The 23,968-nt window shown below is 36.0% G+C and overlaps 4 protein-coding genes across 6 annotated transcripts; 1 reads left to right on the top strand and 3 right to left on the bottom strand.

The window, feature by feature from the left end:
* Positions 1 to 2,395: 2,395 nt before the first annotated feature.
* Positions 2,396 to 4,454, top strand: LOC113715443 (zinc finger protein WIP6). Of its 2 annotated transcripts, XM_027239641.2 has the most exons (3): positions 2,396 to 3,199; positions 3,281 to 3,576; positions 3,828 to 4,454. In XM_027239641.2, the coding sequence occupies exons 1-3, from the start codon at positions 3,163 to 3,165 to the stop codon at positions 4,269 to 4,271; spliced, it is 777 nt and encodes a 258-aa protein (XP_027095442.1). In that variant the 5' UTR covers positions 2,396 to 3,162; the 3' UTR covers positions 4,272 to 4,454. The 2 variants fall into 2 exon arrangements, with proteins under 2 accessions (XP_027095442.1, XP_027095440.1); XM_027239639.2 differs by having other exon boundaries at positions 2,396 to 3,576.
* Positions 4,455 to 6,683: 2,229 nt separating this feature from the next.
* On the bottom strand, positions 6,684 to 8,067 carry LOC113716783 (allene oxide cyclase, chloroplastic-like). The gene is made up of 2 exons (XM_027241222.2): positions 7,662 to 8,067; positions 6,684 to 7,394 (listed from the first exon to the last, which is right to left on the bottom strand). The coding sequence occupies exons 1-2, from the start codon at positions 7,894 to 7,896 to the stop codon at positions 6,871 to 6,873; spliced, it is 759 nt and encodes a 252-aa protein (XP_027097023.2). The 5' UTR covers positions 7,897 to 8,067; the 3' UTR covers positions 6,684 to 6,870.
* Positions 8,068 to 8,313: 246 nt separating this feature from the next.
* On the bottom strand, positions 8,314 to 14,856 carry LOC113716782 (methionine aminopeptidase 1B, chloroplastic). Of its 2 annotated transcripts, XM_027241221.2 has the most exons (11): positions 14,607 to 14,856; positions 14,302 to 14,383; positions 13,362 to 13,599; positions 12,263 to 12,424; positions 12,141 to 12,182; positions 11,563 to 11,634; positions 11,262 to 11,341; positions 10,582 to 10,679; positions 10,122 to 10,185; positions 9,573 to 9,620; positions 8,314 to 8,930 (listed from the first exon to the last, which is right to left on the bottom strand). In XM_027241221.2, the coding sequence occupies exons 1-10, from the start codon at positions 14,764 to 14,766 to the stop codon at positions 9,614 to 9,616; spliced, it is 1,005 nt and encodes a 334-aa protein (XP_027097022.2). In that variant the 5' UTR covers positions 14,767 to 14,856; the 3' UTR covers positions 8,314 to 8,930; positions 9,573 to 9,613. The 2 variants fall into 2 exon arrangements, with proteins under 2 accessions (XP_027097022.2, XP_027097021.2); XM_027241220.2 differs by lacking the exon at positions 10,122 to 10,185 and having other exon boundaries at positions 14,607 to 14,847.
* Positions 14,857 to 19,236: 4,380 nt separating this feature from the next.
* On the bottom strand, positions 19,237 to 21,026 carry LOC113716818 (AP2/ERF and B3 domain-containing transcription factor RAV1-like). Its single transcript, XM_027241301.2, has one exon. The coding sequence runs from the start codon at positions 20,619 to 20,621 to the stop codon at positions 19,446 to 19,448; it is 1,176 nt and encodes a 391-aa protein (XP_027097102.1). The 5' UTR covers positions 20,622 to 21,026; the 3' UTR covers positions 19,237 to 19,445.
* Between the last annotated feature and the right edge of the window lie 2,942 nt (positions 21,027 to 23,968).

Raw genomic sequence — 23,968 nt, forward strand, 5'->3', positions numbered from 1 at the left:
AGTATATGGCCTTTCATGTGAAACTTGGGTTGGTTCTGAAATCCAGAGCAAAGTTGACCTCTATTTTGGCCACCCTGGTGAAAAAACTCTTTGTTGGAGGCCAAATCTTGAATAGTTCCACCATTATTAATCACCAACTATCCCAGGCTGAGTTTGAAGGATTTAATGATCATTTAATCAAGAATCAATAAAAGAAACAAAATTGAGCAATTGTACACTTGAAATAGTTAAAAAATCAAGAACATAGTGATTTAATCCGAAAATATTTTTAAACCACTTTTAAAGTACCTGTTGGAACAATAAGACACGAATGATCAATGAATTAGTTCATTAATCTTTTCGATCTCTAACAAAATGACATACGACTGAAGTCATGCAAAGAGAATTAATAGATTAACTATAAGCTAAGCTCAAGATACAAATTATTTGTAGCAAATTTCTTTCCTTGAAATCAGTTCAAAAATAGAGAAAAAAAAACAACAAAAACTGGAGTCTATCTTTTCCTATAGGTTGGTTGGGTAAAAGGAAGTAGTAAAGCTTAGTACATGCATGCACCATCACTATACGTTGTCAATCATGAAACAGTGGCACTTCAAAGTTCAAAGGGACTGATCTAAAAGATTATTGATCAGACTGGGAAAGTTATTTTCTTTTTCCAATAGTTTCCTTTTAAATAGAAGACAATGCATTGGCAAATTTCACTTTTCCTTTCTTACATACCACTCTCCAAATGCCAAATTTGAACGCAAACCTGGAAGGTGCCATTTTTTGTTTTCCTTTTTTTGGCAACTAACATTACTACTGACCATGGAATCCAATACGCAGCCAGTGGATTTCTTTGTACCAGCTTTAAGTGCTTTTTCAGACACTTTTATCTATATGCCTCGGTATGATGATGAAACTGTTACAAAAATAAAACATTTTGTACCGAACAATTTTCTTGAACTACGTACTTCCCCGTCTGTGTGTGTTTTTTATTTTATTTTTTTTTTTTTTTGGGTTTTGGGAAGATTTTTTTTTTTTTTCCCTTGAAACATATGATACTATGAGGAAATCACAATGGATTGGGCGAGAAACAATGTGAATGATTAATCAGATGTTTGCCAACCAAAGATTGTTGCCCTAAACCTGGGCTGGCCCATTACACATTTCTCCTTTAATCCTCAGCCCGCACTCGTGGCACTTTCTAGTCGTACAGAGTTGCTTGCTAGTTCTCCTGGATGGATGAAAATGGAGTCTTCAACAGTACATGCAAGCAACCCCAAAAAAAAGAAAAAGAACTGATCTTGAATCCTAGACTTCCAATATAATTAATTATCTATATGCTGAAAATTCACAGATGAATATTTCTACGGGTGCCAAAAAACTAGTATATAGATAATGCTATTTACGAGTTCCAATTTGAGGATTCCCAAGCAAAGACATTATTAGCATTAGTACGTGGTTTTCTGCATATGTGGTCACTTGTTCAGGTAAATGATATCTCCGTGTAACTCGCGACCAAGCCGGGGAACAAAGAGACAGCATTTCACCTTAATGGCTTGCAAAATTATATTCATGGTGGCAAGCATCTTCTCTTCTACATCCATCCATTTGAGTCTATTCGATCTATGGACACTGATTGAAGATGTTCCTCATAGCCAAGAGTGCATAACAGTCATAGAGAGAGGAAGCATGACTGCATATCGAGCACAACTTCAAATAGCTAGATCCGTGACAATAAGATGCATGGCTCTCGCTAAGAGATTTGATGCAATGGCATCTTCTCTTGTAGGGGAAGTGCATGGACGAAAAATTAAGTGATGTCAAAAATAGTAATAAGACAGATGTCCTCGTCACAACTTTCAATTGTGAAATAGTGAGAGTTATGGTGTGAATATTATATCCAGCATGTTAATTGATTTCATATAGACTTGATCATACCAAAATTTTCTTGTCAATATATAAATGGTGAATGACAAATCATGTGGACTAATGCAGCCACCTTAATGAATTGGAACATTTCTTTAGATGGCAATATTGACTTTGTTGACAACTAATTGATTTTGTATCATACATAGCTCCTTCATTCACATACTCTTAAGAGCAGCAGCCCATCAAGGTGCAGGCGCTTAGCGACAAAAGGTAGAAATGATGTCTTGCACATAACTGATTCTTAACGTTGGAAATCCGAGGATTAATTACTTTGCAAACTCAAAAAGGTCACCAAAGATCTTTACGTGTAGATCTTTACATGTATAGCAAGCTGTAGCAATTTCCTATTGGACTAAATGAGATATCTAAGGAGGTGGTGCGTATACTCTTGTCGCTGGGGACAAGTCACAGACCTTCGCTTTATATAAGAAATCAAATCAATGTGCGACCACAGCATATGAAGGACCATCATTGAGGAGAAGGCAAAGGTTGGATTAGTGTATAGTGTATTTGATGAAGATGACTTCCTGGACTGCTCTCTGCAGTGTAACATCTTCCAACTTTATATTGTAAAACATCTCTATCAAAACCTCCTTTAATAACGAAAGTAGAAGAGAGAGAGATCAATATGTTCAGTTCTACAGTTATCCTTTTGTTCCCTGTTTACACCTACACCTCAATCATCCATCCAACCATAAATACATAAATGGTGAGAGAGAGAGAGAGGGAGAGGGAGAGAGAGATGATGATGAAAGAGGAGGAAGCCCATATGACTTGACAAGGGCTCAAAGTTCTCGCTTCTCAGTTGGGAAACGAGCAACGCTGTGAAACAGCAAGAGAGAAATTTGCTGTTACTTTGGTACACAATTCTATGTATTTTTTACCCCCCCAATTCTCCCTCCTTTACTTATACCTTGTCTCCTCCGTCCCTAAACAAGCCAAATTTTCATATCTTTCAACTCCACGTGTGGAGGGAGAGAACACACAACACAACTCTCTCTGCCTTCAAACTCATCAGTCATCACTACTCCTTGCTCTATTATCCCTTTCTCACTTGCTCTATAGCCCTTTCTCGCCTATTGTCATACTAATATCCCAACAAAATCCCACAAAAATCCCAGATTCTGAACCTTCTCAAAATCCCATATATAAACAAATAGTTTTGTTTATTTGCCTATTTCTTATGACACAAACCTAAAATCTGCCTTCCGACGACTTCTATAAGTTCATACCCAATAGCTTATCTCCATGCAAAGAATTCATTGTTGTTCAAACATTTCATCAGGTGAGACTGATGAGATTGGCAGTTTGGAGGCTGATGATCAAGATGATGATTCTTTAACTCTTCTTTCTCTTGCTCCTCCAGGCCAAAACAACACCTCAAAGAATCTTCTGGACTGTAGTTTTGAGTACTCCTCATGCCAACTACCTCAGGATAACTATCAACAATGCCCTAGGACTAGTGCTGAAAATGGTGTAACAGTGGCACTTCATATTGGTCTGCCTACTTCAGAAGCTAGCTCTACTAGTCATGCTCATAACTTTGGGGTTCTTCCTGAAGGACAATACTGGATTCCTACTCCAGCTCAAATTCTTGTTGGCCCCACTCAGTTTTCTTGTCCTGTATGCAACAAAACATTTAACAGATACAACAATATGCAGGTTATGGAACTTCTATGTAATTCATTTTCAGTTATAATGAGATCCTATCAATGTTCTTCTTTCCCCTTAACTCTTTGCATGCAAAAATAAACAAAACCTTCAGTATACAATAGTGCTGCAACTTGCAACTAGTTGGTTGCTACAGTAGTATGTAGACTTGTTTCGAGATTTTTGTGGGTGATGATGAATATTTTATGTGGGCTTAGATCAATCTCTTGCATAACTTTTCCATCCTCATGATCCTTCTGTAGATGCATATGTGGGGGCATGGATCACAATACAGAAAAGGGCCAGAATCTTTAAGAGGGACAAAGCCAGCCTCATCCATGCTTAAACTTCCCTGTTACTGTTGTGCTGAGGGATGCAAGAACAACATAGATCATCCAAGATCAAGGCCCTTGAAGGATTTCAGGACTCTTCAAACACACTACAAGAGAAAGCATGGGACAAAGCCATTTCAGTGCAGAAAATGTGGGAAGCCATTTGCGGTTAGAGGAGACTGGAGGACTCATGAAAAGAATTGTGGGAAGTTATGGTTTTGTATTTGTGGTTCTGATTTTAAGCATAAAAGATCACTCAAAGACCATATTAGAGCTTTTGGAGATGGCCATGCAGCACATAGTCAAGACTTGCGTGGAATTGAAGAATTAGTAGAATTAGAAGAAGATGATGAAGAAGAAGAGGACAACTACTAAGTAGGGCTAGATAGACTTAATTTGTACCCTCGAAAAGTATTGGGGGTTTTGTTAGTTTGTACCCTAAACATTAGTATCCTACTAACTTATGTTTGTTGTCAATTGACCAGTTTTCGTACATGATTTGCACGTTTGTAGTAGGTAATAATAAATTGCACATTGGCTCTTGTCAATTTTGACCAATTTATGATAGGATTTTTTCCTAGTTTTTCAAAACAAATTGTACACTCAGTAATAGATTAGTGTTAAAGGATTAAAAAACCTACCTTAACGTACATAATACACTAGCGTTGTTGATTTGAGTATTCAATGGTCACAAAGAGAAGTTTAGGAGGGTGCAAACTGTGCAAAACTCGATCTAATACTGAAAAGGGACAAAGTGGTATTGATCAAAAAGATCAAGAAGTGATTAATGTGTGAAGAATAGAATAGAAATGTCGGATATGATTCTGCCAATGTACATCCATTTATTACATGTGAACCTTTAGTTGTAGTAGTGGTGGTAGGCTGCTGAAGTCTGAATAGTGACTATTTGGCTCTATGCTTCTGAATGTGTCTGCGGATCTATCATCTATGTGTTTGAGGGACTTGAGAGAAGAGAAAGAGAGAAATAAAAGGGAGAGAAAAAGATGAGGACAAACAGTATAATGAAAGGCACAGTTGCATGGCATTAATGTTCGAAGTGCCAGTTCGATTATCTGATTAAAGTTTGGTTCTTTTCTTTTTTTCCCCCCTTTATTTTTTTGGGCCTTCAGAGTCTGACTGGAGAGTAGAGACTGAGTCTGAGTTTTTTCTGAGGCTTTTGGTCTGAGGGCCTGAGGAGGGCTGAGCTTGGACTAGCACTACTAACACTTTGATAGAGGCTTTTGTCAGAAGGTAACAATGGACCACTGGAAGTTTTTCTTTTTGGGGTTTCACCCAAAGTATTAACTTTCTACCTTTTGGGACGAAACAAACAGATTTTTCGTAATATGTTGCCAGAGCCCTGTTTTTGCCTTCTTTAAGTTTAATAATGTGGTTGCATGGGCTCATATGCACTCTGATACTATATGGCTACCTATGCTTGCTCTCTCAGATGTATATGTGAAGGATGAGGTCCATATCCTGCACTGCATGCCTTACTTTTCAACAGTTTCACCGTCTTATCAGTATTATCGCTCTACTTTTTTGATGCTTTCAACTTTCTGTTTCCTGTTCTTTCATTTTTACCCATTTTTGAGCTGTAATTGGTATTCGTTTTTCTCCCTGGTTTGAGACTTAGGCCGCATAAAACTGGTCCATAATCATTGTTAAAGTTCACTAATTTTTACTAGTTTCGTTGGCTTGTTAGAACAGCTGTGACAATTTGCCGTACTTCTGATTTTATTTGTTCTTCTTGTTTTTGTGTGCAAGTGTGTCAACTTCAACACACAGACAAAATCTGGAGTGAGGTTTTCTTATTGGACAATAAATTCAGACTTACTTTTTTCTGATCAAGATTTGATCAGAATTCTCAGATGATGGTTCTAATCAAATTATTTGGTTTGCTGCAGGGATGCATGTACTACAGTATAGTACACAAAAAGTCAGCATTATATGGCCCTTTGGGCTGTCAAGACGCGAACATTTTATTGTAATGAATAGGAGAAATGATTTTGATCGGAGAAAGAAAAGAAAAAAAGAAATTACTCTTGTAGGAAACTTTAGCACTGTAGCCTAACATGTCCAAGAATTCCTTCTTCTGTTTCATTCTTTTTTATACGGTTAGATTGAATAGTTGTCAAGCAAAAAGAATAGTTGTTGGAATCCCATCTAAGGAAAATGGGATACCTGTAATCACCTTTAATCAGAAAAATATCTGGCGTTTCTCCAACATTTTATGAAGCTTAACCAAAGAAGCAACGTGGTGGCCGGGCTTCCTTTTCCCAAGTTTGACCAGTTAAAAAATAAAAATAAAAGGAGATCAAGATTATATGCTGCAATTTAAGTCTGAATTGATCCCAAGTTGTATGTAGAAGTGGTCAGGGGTTCTGGGTTTTTATTTTAATTATCGTTTTCTAGCAATACTCTTGTTCTTTTTAACAAGCCCTTCTGGAATGATGGAAAAGAATAGTTCCAATGCAAATTTCTCTCTATTTTTTCATGCATGCATGTGCGGATTGCAGGGACAGCTCCACCAAGACACCCTCAATTAGAAACATTTCATCGAATGATAGAATCTACGAACATGGCCTCTCTATCTCTTTTTCTTCGTTTTCATTTGAGTTAGGCACTCAACTCACAGCTATACATACACATTTTATTCCCAGTTTTATCCTATTACTTCATGGACTTTCTTCTTTCTTTTTTTTTCCCCCACTTTTTTTGGTAAGTCAACAAATTTCTGTTTTGCTGTTCTTCTAGATGATAAGGGAGAGAAAAATATGACAGTAATTTCTTCAAAATCCAATTCTGACAATAAAGATGGGAGACATTTGGTCAATGATGCTGGTAGGAGAGAAAAAAACCATTCTAAATAGTACAAACGATAAACCAGTACAAGCATTTATTGGACAGCTCTTGCTGCAAAACTAATTAATGCTTGAATAATTGTGGCTAATTCCTTGGATCAACCTCCCTATCAATCAGTGAAGTTAGGGATGGTTGCCTGAGGCTCAGTAGCCTTAGCAGCAGCTGATGGTTCAGCAGTAGCTGTTGGCACCACTGGCTTAACCACCAACTCAGATGGCAAATCCTTAATTCCCTTTAAATAAAATGTATAGAACAGCTTAAATGGGAACACAATCTGCTGCAGCTTCACCACACCCTGCACCCCCTCGAATACTCCTGATCCAGCGGTCACAGCCAGATGTGTGTCCTCGTAAGTCAAATATGGCCCCTGGACTGAAATGTGACCGTAGTCACCAAAATAGAAGCTGTAGATAGCCTCATAACGATCACCTTTCTTCTCAGGAACATGTTTTATCAGCACACATAATCCTGATGTTATGCCTAATCTCTTCTGCAAATCACCTGTGTAGAGCTTATTGCTGAATGGAACTAGATCACCTAGAGAATTTGCGTCCTTTTTGCTAAGTCTCAAGTATGCTGGGCTGCCCCTGTCCCTTTCATTAATCTCATACACATATAGTTCTTGAACTTTAGCTGAATCACAAAGACATGATTTTGTGATGAGCAATAATACATCGTGAATCATGAAATCCAACTAATTTTAGCTAGTAGTTTCACTGACTACCTCAAAATTACCGATATAACTATGCCTAGCAAATCTTTTATTTCCAAGAACTCGTATTCATTTTTGCTTGGAGAAAGTAGAATGCATCTGACGGACCATTTTCCTATGGTTTCACGACAAAATACTAACTAACTCATCGAATCGAAAAAAGATTTATTGGTACAGGAAGTACTCACTTGGTTCTGGCTTTGGTTTGCCGATGTTGAAGAAGAATGCTTTTGTTGAGGCATCTTTGGAGGGTCTTCTGGCGGAGAAGGCTTGGTGGGTCGTCGAGATCTGGACAGATTTAGTTAAAAGTGGATTTGAAAGCTTAAACGCAAGCTTGTCATAATGGAATTCGATGTTGGAAAGTGATTCAAGATTGAATAGTTTAAGGGAAGAAACTGGTCTGAGAGAGCTTGTACTTGCCATTGATGAAGTGGATGCTAATGGTTAGGGTTGATCTATGCAAAGTATAGGTTCAAGAAACATCCATCCAGGGGACAATGTGCCTTGATTTAGAAAGGTATATAGCTGGAAGATTCTGCACCGATAAATTATGCACCAATATTAAACGCACGCCTTGTAATTCTGATTGGTTTAAGGGTACCTATTGATGATGACAATATAGCTTAATAGTTTTTTTTTTCTTTTAATGTGGAAACACAGGCTGGACTCGTAAAAGTAGTCAAAAGCTGTAGCTGTAGGTGTGGAAATAATTAGAAAATTGGAAGAACATGGAGGAGGGAAAAGTATGAATGTAGCAGCAAAAGACATATCAATCAGAACCTTCACAACAAAAGACATATTTGTTAGGTATCGATGCTAAAATCTTGAGCACTGTGCAGAAGCAACATCAATGTTTGTTAGGATCATCAGATTAAAATGTATATTAAAGAGCTACAATTATTCAAATGATTAAATAGTACAAGAAAAGTTTTCTGTACATATAAATCATGTACTGTTCGTTGCCATGTATAACAGCCTTAAGAATTTCTCACAAATTGCAAACATTTATATCCCAATTTCACCAGCTCCGGCAATGGCCATTGACATGCCGGTAACAATGCTGTACCTTTACTTTGACCAGGCAACATATCTGGTGAACGATGTCCCGATAATTGCTTAGCTGCCAGCAGAGTTCTATAAATGGTGTTGATGTGATCAAAACTGGGATCATCACTCAAGGCCTAATGCTTTTGCCATCTCAGGGTTGTATATGAGATCCATGGATCTCAAGTTAATGGAGGAGCAGGAGTTTATTTCCTCCATTACATGTAGAAGAAATGAAGTGTGCAAAATGAATCATGAGTGATTCATCTAAGCTTTTGTTAAGATTTCTGCGCCAGTTTTTGTAATCAAAATTGTGTGCTCGAATTGCGCAGCAGGGCTGCCATCAGCTGTCAGGGTTGTCCAGTTATCCTCCCATGTGATACACTCCGTGCTTCCCAATGTAAGAATTGGTTCTGCAGTAAATTTACAAAACATAACAGGTAAGGATTCAATTCAATAAGCAAATTTCACTTTACTGCAAAACACAATCTAAAGTGAAAATATATCAAGATAGTGCCGGACTTGCCTGAATAAGCCAAGATGACAAAGTAATAGAAATTATGGCAAAAATGTACCAAAAACCTTTCAGCAAGTCCAAAAGGAAGTGAGGATTTCATTCAAAAATAACCTCGTTTAGCATTGCATATGATCTTTCAAATTTCCTAGCGAAGTACCATCATGGTATCACCTGATGTACACTATCATTCCTTATGAATCCATAACGGTCTCCCTCTGATTTCAGGACTTTTTACATGCATTTGCGATGCCATGAACAAGTTAATTTTATTATTGTTGTTGTTGTTGTTGTTGTAGTTGTTGTTAATCAAGCAACAGCAAGTTTGTTCAATAGGGGGAAAAGGTTCAATATACTGGTCAAAGCACATCCAACTGAATACCAGTACTTGAAGGTACATATTGCTTTCTAACAAGGCAATCATGCACCAGCTCTCCCAAGTATTTCTTAAATTAAAACTATGTTTGTGATGTATCGACAGACAAATAATAGAAACTGGCCATTTAAAAGCATTATCTACATTAAAGAGGAATATGCTCACCAATTGTGAATGTTTGCCCCTCAACCATGAAGCCTGGCTTATCATTGCCTGCAAACAACCAAAACAAAATAAAAGTTGGCATAACTTTGAAAGTACAAGTAGAATCCAAAGGAAAAGACAAATCCAAGTTCAGTAAACTTGAATTATATGTTATACCATCTCCAAGCATAAAAACTAGAATAACAGAATAACAGAAACAAGTTTCCATTCAAAGCAAGGACACAGCATAGGAAAAAGACATACTTCAGAGGCAAGACATTCAGAATAATGAAAATACATAGCCTATTAGAAGTTATAAAGTAGATCTAAGGTTTTAAGATTATTTTTTATTTTTAGGTCATAATGTGCGGAAAGAAAAGTCAAGGTGTTATTCTAACTTCTAAAGATAATTACTCTTAGAAGAATATAAAGCCAACCATCTTGGCTTGACTCTCAGTCTCCCTACAAATTGACACAACTTAGATTCTCCAAAATCAATGGTATGGATACATACTCCATTATTATGTCAATCAAAGAGTTAAAAAAGAAGAAGGAAATGATAGGACTTACTTTCTATATTTGAAATATGCAAAGGCAGAAATAGCTCTCAGTTTAGAGTTACCATTTAAGCAACCTAGACATTTTCCAAAGAAAGATTAAACAAGACATTTAGTTTGGACAAAAGAGATTACTTGAAAAGTTTAGATCACATGCAAATGGAAAGTGCAACCGTAGATTAAGACGTACTATGTTAAGCCAATCTGCATTAATTGGCTTTAAATATAGTTCTAGACCACCTAAGGAGGTATAGCCACGGTGCTACCTGAAGAAAGGTGCCACCTCATCGATGTTAGAGGATCTTGAATTCACCATATCATATGATTATCATGTTAACAGAACAGCATGTAATTCACTGAAATGACAGCGTAGCAAGACCATTGCTAGTCATTGGTGAAGGCTGAAGCTAGTGCAGTTTTCCTTAGCGACTGTGACAATTATACTGAAAGGATTAACATGAGGGACTACTCACGGTGGTGAAATATAAGTGGTTCAGAATGAAATACATTCCCAACACCATGTCCAACAAAACGGTCCACCACGCCGTAACCAAATTTCTCAGCATGCTCACTGCAACGACAATTAACAGAGTCCTTAGAGAAGGCAAAATATACTTTAAATTAAAACAACATCTTTGTTTTGAGAAAGATTTGCTCATATTTGAACACCTTCTAGTTTAACTCATAGTAAAAGTACAAAAGGTGATAGATGATGGCACAGTATGAAAGCCTCTATAAGAACTAACAATCAAGCTTGACAAGGTCCCCAACATAAAGCTTGCAATATGAGGATCTTCACCATATTTAAGTATATTGTGTTCCTTTTCACCCCCTCAGTATCAAATAAAATAATTTCTGAACATAACACCACAAGATTGTCCGAGCAAAAACAAATCTTTCAGCTATGAACATACAAGAAGCGGGCAAAATTGGATAACAACAAAGGTTTGATTCAACCAATCTCACAAAAACTTCAGTGTTGTGTTTACTGCCAAACAATTCCAAATAATGTCCGATGTTGTAGGAAGTATGTTATTGGATCCAAAATATCCAATTGTGGCTCTCATTTTCTAGACAGAAATACAGACAAATGTCAACAGGTGCACATGCAAATGTACTTCAATGTTTATACGTTTTCAGATATTAATCATACCTGATTCGCTTCCCGATTTTCCTATACAGAGCACCATCCTTGCAAACAGCAATGCCTTTATGCAAGCACTCCTCAGTCACCTGACACAAGGAGAAATTAGGTTGCAAAAAGAGGGAAATAATAATAATAAAAACTATCTGTGGGACTGATCAAGAGGTTGTACTACAAAGTTCTAAGGAGAAGTGATGATGCAGCAGTTTTGTGAGCTTTAGGTAACAGAAGACATGATTCTCATCCTTGACATTGCAACGTTCAGGAAATGCAATTTTTCTTTTCTTTTCTAGTAAATGCAAAATCATACCTTCACAAGCCGTTTCATTGCATCACTAACATTGCCACAAAAGAAAGTTTTTGAAGTGTCCCCATGATAACCCTGAGATGAGGCCAAATAAGTTTTCCTAAGGTCCCAATACAACTTTAAACAAATAATTACAAAAATGAAGAGGAAAGAAAAGAAAAATATAGTGTGGAGGAACCAAAAAGAGGAAAAATTAAGGAAAACTGAGAACAAATCATAGAAACAAAACAGATTTCAAAAGGTCCCCTTAGCAACTCCTAACTAGGTGTTCTAAGCAAAGAAACTATTATGTCTTCTATTAATATTTTGATTTAATTGTATAAGCAGATTTATCACGTAAAGATAACGATTCCAAAATTTTACAAAAATTGAGATGACAGTACGAAACTTGCACTATTTTGATATTGTGGACCAGAAATAGCAATTTCTAACCATAAATAAATGTAAGGAGAGAACTTGTGGAAATGCAGAATGGTTAGTCTGTTTAACATTTAAGACAAAGACCCTCTAATATCATTTGATCAACAAATGGAAAGCCCAATAACAGCATTCGAGACAATAATAAGTACTCAGCAACTTACATTCAAGTAGACTGTCACATCAATGTTTATTATATCGCCATCCTGCATAGCATACAAGAACATTTAGGTAAGTGACCAAAATTTTCCCAGCGATGATGGTAAATACTAAAGAAACACACAACCTGTAGCTGACGAGAATCAGGTATCCCATGGCACATACACTCATTGACCGATGTGCATACACTCTTTGGAAAGCCCCCATACCCTAAAGGTGAAGGATAAGCACCAGCATCAATAATCATTTGGTGCACCACCTTATCAATTTCGTTCGTCGTCACAGATGGCTAGTTCATATAAAAGGGAAAAAAAATTAATTTGTCCACACAAAAAGGTCCTAAACATAAGCAAATCATATAAAAGGGAAAAAAATTAATTTGTCCACACAAAGGTCCTAAATATAAGCAAATCTCGGTACAAAAATGCAACATGCATGTGTACAATACCAATCACATTGATAATGTCGATACATGAAAGATAGAAGAAGAAGAAGAATGTGATACCCTCTGATGTAACAAGAAGTGAAAAGATAAACGAGATGCCATGATCATATAAGGAAGGAGCACAATATATAAAAGGAGGAAAATAAGAGCAAGAAATGAACCAGTCCCAGTCAAAAGAAGGACAACAGGGGACCGGGAGGGGGGGGGGGGGAGTTTGCATTGACCTGAAACATATGTTCACCAGTGCAAGTTCTTCAAAATACTACAAGGCTCCTAAATGAGAGAGCTGGGAATCGTCAAAGATTAACACTCAATACTAGCAATCACAATTATATAGTCCTACTGAAAGCCACCCACTCCTTCCTTAGTGACCTACAAGCTTATACAAAGTTCATAAGTCCAGGAACTATTTGACGAAGACCGCAATTTCCATGATCTAGAAAACATGTGAAGCCACTAATTCATAAAGAAGTAAAACCGATAACCTGCAATTTATCATTAAAGAATGCTTCCAATTTTCAGTTCATGTTTCAACTGCTTTTGGACTTAGATGGAATTTCACAAAGGAAAAAAAAAGTTTCAGAGTCAGGCAGGTATAGTATGTGTAACAATAGGTTTTGATTTTATTGGTGAGTCTGTACGATGAACACTTAGAGTAATCATAATAAACTTTTTCATCTGTATTTAAACTTGAGAAAAGCAAACCAGCGATTCTTATGAGAATGTAGTGCTAAGAATGATTATTATCTATGATGATGAATACATAAAAGTAAATTCTCACCCTAACCAATGTTCCTGCATGATCTAGGACCTGGGCAGCAAGTTCACAAGCAGCCCTCATTTTCAAAATTCCTTCAGCATCATGAATCTGATATTCTTTGGAAATTTCAGGCAGTATTTTTGTCCCTGCATAGGGAGGCTTTGGTATGTGATCAGGGACAGGAAGCCGTTGTGACACCTTTCCACGCCTCAAAGGCGGCCTTCTTTGTGAAGCTGTTGAAGTCCGAAGCTCACGCTCTCTTTGTGAATGATCAAGAAGTAATTAAAAATGACAATTAAACACTCAGGTACAGAGAAGCATTACAAAGCAAAAAACAACAATCTATAGATCTTTAATCATCTTCAATATTAAATGTACTTAAACAAACATGTCGTTCAACAGATATAGCAGGTCAGTTCTTATGATTATATATCACATAGTAACTTTCAGGAACCGAAATATTGAACTTTTATTTCAACTTCCAATAATAGATCCATGTAGATTAGAGAATACCATTTTTTTGCTCCACCTTTAAGTAGGCGTACATTGTGAATGAAGTAAATTAAGATACAAATACAGATTATAGATTTGTGAAAGAAACAGACATGTAGAGATGCCAAAAAAGGAGTAAAAATGCGGCATACTATTGTTAGGTCAACATGCCAAGTTCAATTTTTTGTCATGCCAATTGCTACCTGAAATATTTCCACTGCCGCAAATGCAGTGGAAATAACTAGAATCCACTATATGATGCAAAGAATTATATAACAAAATCTCTCTCTTTTTTTTAGTTCCAATTTCGCGACCATGGCTGAAGTAATTGTTACTGTTGATTTTTTAGACTACATTAAATCACAAAACGGGGGAGGAAAGAAAAAAAAGGACTACCGATAGAAGCATAGCAAACGACAGGTAAGACAAAGTACTTAATTGAATATACTGAAGTAGTAGATAGCATTACCTTCTTATTCTAATAGCCTCCTCCAAGCCTGAAATTCTTTTTGAATAAACAACGAGTCCCTTTCTAAAGCTTGAAGATTTACCTAAATTCAACAAATAAGCCAGAATCAAGAAATGCCAAAAAAAAAGCATAGTAGTAATTTAGCACTCACATTTAAATATTCTGCAACTTTGAAGCATAGCCAAAAAAAAGGGATTGAAAATAAATAAGTAATGAAAATGATTAACAAAAGGGATTAAATATGCTAGCAGTACGTATGGATGGGTGGAAGTAGCTAGTGAAAGCATCATAGGAATGAGACACACCTGGGAAAGTTGAAGGGAAGGAGGCTAGTCGAGCCCCCATGAAAGAACTAGAGGAAGAAGAGGACGAGGATGACAAGGAGCAGAGTTCGCCATGGAAGCAAGTTGTTGAGAATTGAAGAGTTGGAACTGCATGAGAAATTGAAGTCAGAAAAAATGCCATCTCTCAGACACAAAGAAGTTGAGAGGCACAGGGGAGTGGTGGTGGTGGGGACGATACAGCGAAGACTTCGAGATTAAAGTTAAACTGGCCGCTCCAAAATTACTTGGGCTTCGTTCGAAGCCTTATGCCTTCAACTTGTTCAATGAGTATTAACAGAGTGGGGCTTCCAACTTTGTTACAAGTTGGATCCATGTAGAATTGGACCAAACCAATTAATGATTACTGGTGGTCTTTTTCAATTTCTTTCATGTATTCATCGATTACTATTACGGTTAGATGTACGTCACACATGTAAAATTTAATTTTTAAATTATATTTGGATTAGGCATCATGCATTCAAATCTAAAACGATATACACTATAGTTTATAAAAGATTAATTCTATTTCTATTTCATTTTTTGCCTTTTGTTTTTCCCCTTCTCCTTTTGTTTTCTCACAAGCGTTTTTTTTTTTTCAAATTCCACAATCGAATGTCTACTGAGGAAAGAATTTTTTTTCATAGTACATCAAATTCTCAATTTAGGAGAATAATGGAATGATGCTACAACATCACTGCCGGAAATCAAATTTTTAGCATGTCATCTCGAAAAGTTTAACATTAATACTGCCACAAATGCATCTCCCAAATTTTATTTTATTTTTTTGGTAAAAATATTTTTTCTGTCTAGACTGTTCTTGACATTCTTGTCCACGGTACAAGAATGCATAAAATGGATCTGGCATAAGCCGGCCTGGCCCAGTAGTTCTTTCTACCGCCAAGTTCTTAATCTGGGCTCTAGTGTCAATGTTTTGAGAGGGATGTATGGTATGGCCATGTACTTTTGGGCAACAGTAACTTACACACGGGCCTCCAAAAGTCGTTCTCAACCTTTTTTCTTTTTCTTCTTTTATTTTTTTTTCTGGGTGCTACGGAAGCCACAAAGATATATATATTCCCAACTTCATTCAGTTATCGTGTTTATTTTTCTTTTTTTTTTTATATATAAAACAAAATCAGGCATGCCCTCAAGGCGTTTACAAGAATTTTTATAAATCGTCAGTTTTATAAGAAAACAATTTGTTATTATCAATTGATCAAACTTGTGTTGAGAGTCATAAAATTCTATGCGTGGCCCAACTTGTGATTAAAAGTGGAAGAAGGGAAATCGATGTTCTTGACAAAGTATCTGATAAATAGAACGTAATTCCGTAACAAATCACGAGGATTTCAAATTTTCAATCAACCATTTGGGTTTTGCTTGAATGATAGCTTGTCAGATTCATATTGTCACTCCACATTTGTGTTATCAATAATATTATTTGTTGCCGGTGGCCTAACATAATTCAAGCTTTATGCAATTGATTCATGAATCAGATGCATATCCATCAACTATCAAACAATAATGGGACAATCATCTCCTAAAACTCCTGTCCCGCAGTTGATATCTAAAGGACTACTTTTGTTGGGTGGTTCGTCTTGATGGAAGAAAACAAAGATCTTGAACAGCGAAGCGCCAAATTAGAAAAGAAATAGCTTTTTTTTTTCACAAAGAAATTTTAACATATATAGCAAGTAATCTACTCAAATAATGAACCAAAAAGATGTGTACTCTTGTAAGTTATATGTATAAGGTGCTACGTTACAACATACTATGACATAATATAGAGCACTTTTCGAGGCATTAAATAAATAGGCATACAAGGTTTGTGTATTTTTTATGTAAATACAAAAGTTCAACCTATCTGAATAATTCATCAGTCCTTTCGTAGCTGTATCTAGGACTGCAAACAACTCGAGTTGAGTCGAGTTTTGACCTAATCGAATCCAATATTAACTCAATTTTACCAAGTTCGAATTCGAATTCAAACTCGACGAGCATTCAATGTAAAACTCAAATTTGATCTCAACATCAAATTCAAATTCAAGCCTAGTTGATGTTGAACTCGAGCTTTAAAAAAAATATTTAAAAAATTATTATTTATTTTTTAAAAACTGAATAAAATAGTCATTTTTCTTTAATAAGTATTAAAGATATATATGTAATTTTACTATATATATATATACACACACGCACATATATTCAAATTGGTTCGCAAGCTGACAAGTTGAGTTTCTTTATACTCGATTCAAGTTCAATAACTCGACTTGATTGGTTTAAGTTCGACTCAAGTTCGATGTTGGCCGAACTTGAGTGGAGTATTGACTGAATTAGTTTGTGAGTGGCTCACAATCTAGTTGTATCACAAACGCGTTCTTAATTATAGTAGTATTAATTTTTTTTTAAAAAGGTTCTATCCAAATACACTACACATATGATCTTTAAAGAGTTACAATTTTATGTAAATATTTGATTATTTATTCCGAAACTGACGGATGCTACTAAAACTATTCAAATACAATTCCTAAGTAGGATCAACTTTCGCAGCTAAGCATTGCCATAAGCAACAGATTATGTGGGGCACGAACATGGGTTTTGGGGGACAGATATGGATTGATCTTGTGGAAGTTTCGGAGAAAACGCGTGAAATTAAACAAAGATTGACTGCATTATAAGAAAGGTACGAACTCGTACTATGCATTAGTATCTTGTGACAGAATTTATATACAAGTTTTAAAAGTATGCATGATGTTTTGACATTTTTGGTTCTCCAAACTCAAGGTCATTATTCCTTCAGAAAAAAAAAAAAAAACGAAGAAAATTCCAGGTCATTATGTCTCTCAGAGTCATATGCAACATCTTAAAGCAAATTAATACCTGGATTGTTGCTAGCTGTTTAGTTTAAATGGTGAGATTTGACGATAATAAATTATGATTAATAGGGTTGAATAATTAGGCATCCTTTGACTAATATGGAGTAGTTTGAAATAGGGTCGCATCTCATCATCTCAGCTCATTGATTTTAGAGACGTTGTCAAATGGCCATGTATAAATCAAACTAATTACATGCAGCCATAAAGAAAAAAAAAATATATATCTACAATTTAATTTGATGGGACGTTAATGAGAATATTGAGCATGTCAAAAAAGATAAGGCAAAGAAGACAATTAAAATCTGTCAAAGTTATAGACAGGAGATTTCAGCTGGGATTTCTCATTAAAACAGTAGTGCATGAATGTGGACTTAATTAGTAATTAGTAGTGAGTGTTATATTATATGTGAGGCTCCAATTTCAAGCATACATATCATGAAACTTATGATTCTGCTTGAAAAGTGTAATTAATAAAAAAAAAAAAAAGAAAAGAGAAGTCTTCACATATGCAAAAGCTGTCAAGAGAAAATTTTAGAACAAACAAAAACACCAATTGAATTAATATGTGTTGTACCACAACACATTTCTAAAAACGCGTTTCTCAATATTCTACGTGTGGCATGGCAAATTGGCAATATGGCATGTGCTGTTACTCCCTAGGCCTCCCTTCTTTCTTTCCTCCTTATTAGTCTTCAAAATTGGCATGAAGTAGATGGAAACTTCTTCTTCAACATCTGTACCAGTTTGGGTCCAATCCCCGACTAGCTAAATACCATGTGGAGAGACGAAAAGTCGCAGTCAATTGCTGTAGATAGATGCAGAACTAACTCATGCATTCCTACTCTAGATTTCTTTCTTCTTCACGTATTAATTATAGGATGATTCTTTTTTTCCTTGCATAATGATAATATAGCGGTGTATATGTATAATGTATTATGTGTCACGGACGGACTATCCTATCACGGAAATGAAAATGAGACCAGAATATGACTTGGTACAGAATAGGTCCTTGATCCGATTTCTTTGGATGCCATTCCATCAACAACAAATCAGAGCCCATGAAGATAAGTACTGGCACCTACTTCTGTGGATGTTTAGAAGAATTTATTTTTTATCCAGAAAGATTAGTGATCAATTAGCAATATTAAATGCAATTTACTTTACTTACTGTGTATTTTTTTCATTAATCCAGATGCAAGTTATTAGCAATAAATAATAACCTCATCTTCAGCATTTTTTGTTTTACATAAAAATAAAAAAAAAAACAAGAAGATGAGATATCCATCAATATTTGAGGATGAGAAAATTTACTTGAAATTAAAATTTTTTGGCGTTCCCCTATACCTAATTCTCACCTGGCCAGAAACATTTCTTGCAATTGTATACAGGAAGCTAAAAGAGTACAATTATTGTACTTCACCTACAACACCAGAAATATACGACGAGTACCAGAAAAAGTTTTATCTGTTGTCTTTGGACTTTTAGGCCATATCCTCCACCGCCATGACCCACCCCCCTCCTCCTGCCGGAGCTTCTTTAAGCTTTATCCTATTCGTCTCTCTCACGTCCATCTGGAGCGCATGGTATATGAATCTGGAGACCATAATAGATATTTTTGGAAACAAAAGAGATACTACTGCTACAACAAAGTACTATGCAAAAAGACCTACCAAAGTATGGTAATTAATTAAATGCAAGTCACAAAATTCGTAAGATATAATACTAAAACACTTCAAAACTTTGAACAATACACTATCTTCATTTCGTTTGTATCTTGGATTGATTTGTTCCACCATGTCATGCACCTAATTTCAGATTTCTCCGGTCTCTAAACAGTAATATACAATTGAAACTATGCAACTTGCAACAACACCACCACCCCCCTTTCCAGTTTCCTCCCCACCTAAAAAACAAAAACAATTACATGAGAAAGAAAAAAAAAAAAAAGTTACAGAGCACCAATAGCCCTTGGTTTCTTGCTACACTCCAACCCCAACAACTCCATTCCCCTCACTCTTTTACCACTACAACTACTATTACTATCCATTACAACACCATTAACTGGTAATGGTACCTTAAATATATTCACCCCAAATAATCTAACCATTTGAACCGGCTGAATAGGGATTGATATTCCGGCAGCCACCGGAGCGGCCTCGGCCGCTCCATTCCTCTGTTTCCAGTCAATGTAAAGCTGCTTATCAGCTCCATTCCTCGGTTTCCAGTCAATGTAAAGCTGCTTATCAGCTCCGGTTGATCGCTGAAAGCTGACAATGTCTCCAGCCTTCAAATTCTTCTCCTTCACAAACCTACTCCACCCTTTAGTCAGGACATAGCTCTGACTACTGTTCCAATAGGAATATCGGAATCGCCATACCTTTCCACCCATATCTTCAAAGTTGAGCAACACGCCTTTGGAAGTATTCCCACTTTGCAAAGGGAAATGCTTTTCGGCATGCTGCTTTGGTATGACTAGCCTGTTCAGCTTCCCAACATCGCTGGGAGTCACCGCCTTTTCGAAGAGTTGTTCACGAGCTTTGGTTGTCCTCTGAGAACCAAACGAGTGTAGACCAGCAATACCTTTGCAGCCCTTCTTGCCATTGCCATCTAATCCATAGTTCCTCTTGCTTTGCTCCAGCTCGTCGTTGTAAGTATGTTTTCGAAGCATGTCGACAATTTCAGCCTTGGAATGGCAGCTCAAGAAAGCAGCTTCGACGTCATCTTCCTCAGCTTCATTCAAGGGCTTGAAGTTTGTGACAGCATCGCGGCCGCGAAAGCGTTGCGCCGCGATATCATAGGCTCTAGCAGCTTCCTCTTCTTCATTGAAGGTTCCCAGCCAAACCCTTTGATGCTTTTCGTAAATCTGCGCACCCCATCTGCCATTAGGCTGAGGAACCACCCCTTTGAACCTTGAGGATGGAAGTTTCCGGGATTCGGCTTCTACGCCGACTTCTGCATCGATTATCATACTGCTTGCGCCACTCCCAACTCGGCAGAGGCTCTGCTGCTCTGGCGACGACTTGATATTCACCGGTAGAGTCATATTTGACAATGATGCTGGTGCTGCTGATGATGCAAAAGAGTTCTCACTGGTAGTGCTCTCATCTATGCTGCTATTGTCCATTTCTTTCTTTAAAGATTTGATTTTGGTGTGAAGTTAGAAGAAAATATGAAGTTTAAGAGGGATATATGGAATGGGATGAGATAATAATGATGCTTTGAGAGATGAGACAGAAGAGCTATTAGGAGTATGAAAGTTGTTGTTTGGTGATGCAAGGTGGAAGTTATATATATATAGACATATATAGAGGAGTAGCAGCCCAAAGTTTTTGTGTGTGAAATATGCACTAGTAGTAGAATAAAATATGCTGATTATCAAATAAACTACTAAAAGCAAAACCAGACTCGTATTAAGCTATTACTATAAGGAAAATAGTGACATGGAGATGTGGTATTGTGGGTCAACTCCAAGAGATGGTAAGGAACTAGGAAGATTCATGGATTGATTCTTGGGGAGGGAGAAGGAAGGTGTGGGGGGAGGGTAGGTGTAGTAGGGGCCATGGGAGATAGTTTGAATAGTAGAAGTATGTATATGTTGTGGGCTATGTATGTGAGGTGGGGCAAGATAAATTGAGCAAGTTGATGGGGTTCACATGAGTGTGGACCGTGTAGAGAAGCAAGTTCATCCCCCCTGATCTTTGCTGCTACTGCTGACTCTCAAGCATGGCCTCCCTTTCTGCTTGCCTTTGTTTTGGAACGTTTATCTGAATTACACTTGGGAGTATTAAAGGCAACGACAAATAATAGAGAAGATTTTGATGAGGTAGCACTAGCTGGTACTATCAGCATCAGATGAAGATAAAAGGAAATTTTATAGGAAAGAGAAACGTACCATATATTACTAGTCACCAATGTGTATATAACTAGAATGTGACGGTCAAAGGGGCTGGTTTTTGTGTAACAAAGCAAAGGGCTCCTACTCTTGTTATTTTCGGTTATGCAAAAAGATTTTTCCACAAAAGGAGCTACATCGCACCAAAACAGAAGTGTTATAATATTTTTTTTCAAAAAAATATTGCAAATAATCACCTATCCAAACACAATCAGGATCCGTTTGGCGATACGGTAATTTATTGAAAAGTATTTCATCTAATAGAGCTTTTAATAAAAGCATTTATTAAGTAGTTAAGTGCTTCTAAGTATATTATTTGGAGACATAATTTAATAAGCACTTATTGTATTGGATAATCTGTAATTTTTAAATTTTAAAATATATTTATTTTTTATTTAGTTCATAATATAGTATAAAATAATTAAATTTAATGTTTTATTTTGTGGAATAAATAAGTTATTTTAAAAGCACTAAATTTTAGTTTTTTTCTAAAAATGCTTTCAACACTAAAAGTTTCTTCCTCATTTTGTGTGGAATGATACTCACCAAACATTTCAAAAGTGTTTTTAACTCCTGTAAATACATTTTTATCAAAAGCACCGTGACCCTAAATGAGTCCTCGATGAATTTTGCACTTGCGTGTTCAATGAATTTTCCTTTTATGAAACAAGATCTCGTGCATCTAACTACCCAAATTGTTTGCAGGTAGGAGGAGACTCGATCTGGTTCCACTGGGATGGGGATCATGGGCCAATGTTTATGAGGGATGGATAGACTTGAAGACAAAGCTCATCCAACAAGAATTTCCCATAAAACTTACCTGGCTTGATTTGATTCGTCCTTTCCATCTCTGTTTTGTCTTTATTGGCCAGGTTCAACTGAGTATCTTGTAGCACAATAATAATTTCGCAATATCCAAAACACTGAAAATGTCCAAAGAGAAAGGGGTTTATGCTTGTTTTCCTTTGAACTATATAATTGAGCTTGTGATGGCACCCTAGATGAAGGATATCCCCACAAATGGCCAATTTCAAAGAAGTTATGAATTTCTTAATTTTCATTAAAGAACGTTTTTGTCTGGAAATATTATATTAATTAATGTCCTCCTCCCATTATTCAGGTTCTTCATTACGATCTGCATTGTTGATTCAGAAAGAGTGATTAGTAATATTAGTGTTTGGACAGGAGATTATTTGTCCAAATATATTTGCTTACATCATCATTACAATTTTCAATACACTTTTTTATTTTCCCAATCACTTTTTTTTTCTCACATACATCACATCACAAAAAATGTTACATTAAAAATATCTCAAATAATTTACAATCCAAACACACTTGCCGGCACCGACTTTAATGTATGAGTTATTCTATAAGATGTGTTTGTGTAAGCATTATTTGCACAAAAATTATTTACTTGCATCATAAATATATTTTTCAACAGATCTTTTTATCTTGTTAATAATTTTTTTATTTCATATATATCATATTACAAGAAGTACTTCAGTGATTATAACAAAAAAGTATCCACAATGGAATATTATGCCATTTGTTATTCAAGAAGAAGAAGATGTATTATGATATCCCACAGAAAGAGAGAGAGAGAGAGAGAGCCAGTAATTACGAGTAGTATATTTTCACATCACGTCCATGATTTGGTTAAACTTAAAACAAAAGTGGTGGAGCTTATCCTCTTTTCCCTCTTGTTTAGTTAAATCAACTTTATCCTCAAGAAGTCATATCACTGCGTGTTGTAGCTTTCCAACAACTTTTTACTGTTATTCTGGTGAGTTCTCTCATATTATTGGTTTGTTAGTTCCCGAACAAGGTATATTTTCCAGAGGTTTTTCAATTTTACTCCAAGTACCAATATTAACTCTAATCTTAAAAACATAGAACTTTGTCTAGATTGCAATTTTTTGCAGAAAAGCTTCTATATTTTTTGTGAACATATTTTTCAATCAATTTTTATTTCACATTCATAAAATCATTACAGTACGTTTTTTTTATAAAAACTCCTAAAAATAGCAATCCATGATATTACTATCCACCAATCATTGACATATCATGTACTTATATATTATACACTATATACTATCTACCGGTCCTTGATAAGCTCTAGAAAATTTTCAATAAATTGGCACGTGTCATTTCTCAAGACTTTTGAATAATTTTATTCTTTTAATAAGTATCCATTAATTAAATTTAAATTTTAAAATCCCAAAATAGTACTAGACATAAATTTTGAATATCTAAAATTTGCATTACTCTTAATCATTTATAGTAGTATTACTGTGTAATCGAGATTAACATGAAATGATAGATAGAATATGGGGTTGATTTGTACGGAACAAGTCCTTGGTGATTAGGGTCCACGAACAAGTTGATTAAAAAACCAGTAGCTATTAGACGGTGGGCGTAGCCTTTCAACGCCGGGTTTCTATAAGTTTGTTATGTCGGTCCCATTTTATTTTGAAGATTCCCTAAGCCTATTATTCTCTTTAAGTCTTTTCCACTGTATTATATTTCTTTTATTATTCAAAGTTGAATTTTTTTTCTTTTCTAATATGTGGGTTAAG

Source organism: Coffea arabica, chromosome 11e (assembly GCF_036785885.1).
Source record: "Coffea arabica cultivar ET-39 chromosome 11e, Coffea Arabica ET-39 HiFi, whole genome shotgun sequence".
In the NCBI taxonomy this organism is placed as follows: Eukaryota; Viridiplantae; Streptophyta; class Magnoliopsida; order Gentianales; family Rubiaceae; genus Coffea; species Coffea arabica.

What these genes read in the sequence shown, in the direction of transcription:
- LOC113715443 (XM_027239639.2), top strand. Translation starts at nt 3,163, where the DNA reads ATGCAAAGAATTCATTGTTGTTCAAACATTTCATCAGGTGAGACTGAT. An exon ending in ACAGATACAACAATATGCAG is followed by an intron (nt 3,577 to 3,827) that starts GTTATGGAACTT and finishes ATCCTTCTGTAG; the next exon opens with ATGCATATGTGGGGGCATGG.
- LOC113716783 (XM_027241222.2), bottom strand. Translation starts at nt 7,896, where the DNA reads ATGGCAAGTACAAGCTCTCTCAGACCAGTTTCTTCCCTTAAACTATTC. An exon ending in CAAACCAAAGCCAGAACCAA is followed by an intron (nt 7,395 to 7,661) that starts GTGAGTACTTCC and finishes TTTGTGATTCAG; the next exon opens with CTAAAGTTCAAGAACTATAT.
- LOC113716782 (XM_027241220.2), bottom strand. Translation starts at nt 14,766, where the DNA reads ATGGCATTTTTTCTGACTTCAATTTCTCATGCAGTTCCAACTCTTCAA. An exon ending in ATGCAGGAACATTGGTTAGG is followed by an intron (nt 12,425 to 13,361) that starts GTGAGAATTTAC and finishes TATATGAACTAG; the next exon opens with CCATCTGTGACGACGAACGA. An exon ending in CAATGAAACGGCTTGTGAAG is followed by an intron (nt 11,342 to 11,562) that starts GTATGATTTTGC and finishes TCCTTGTGTCAG; the next exon opens with GTGACTGAGGAGTGCTTGCA.
- LOC113716818 (XM_027241301.2), bottom strand. Translation starts at nt 20,621, where the DNA reads ATGGACAATAGCAGCATAGATGAGAGCACTACCAGTGAGAACTCTTTT.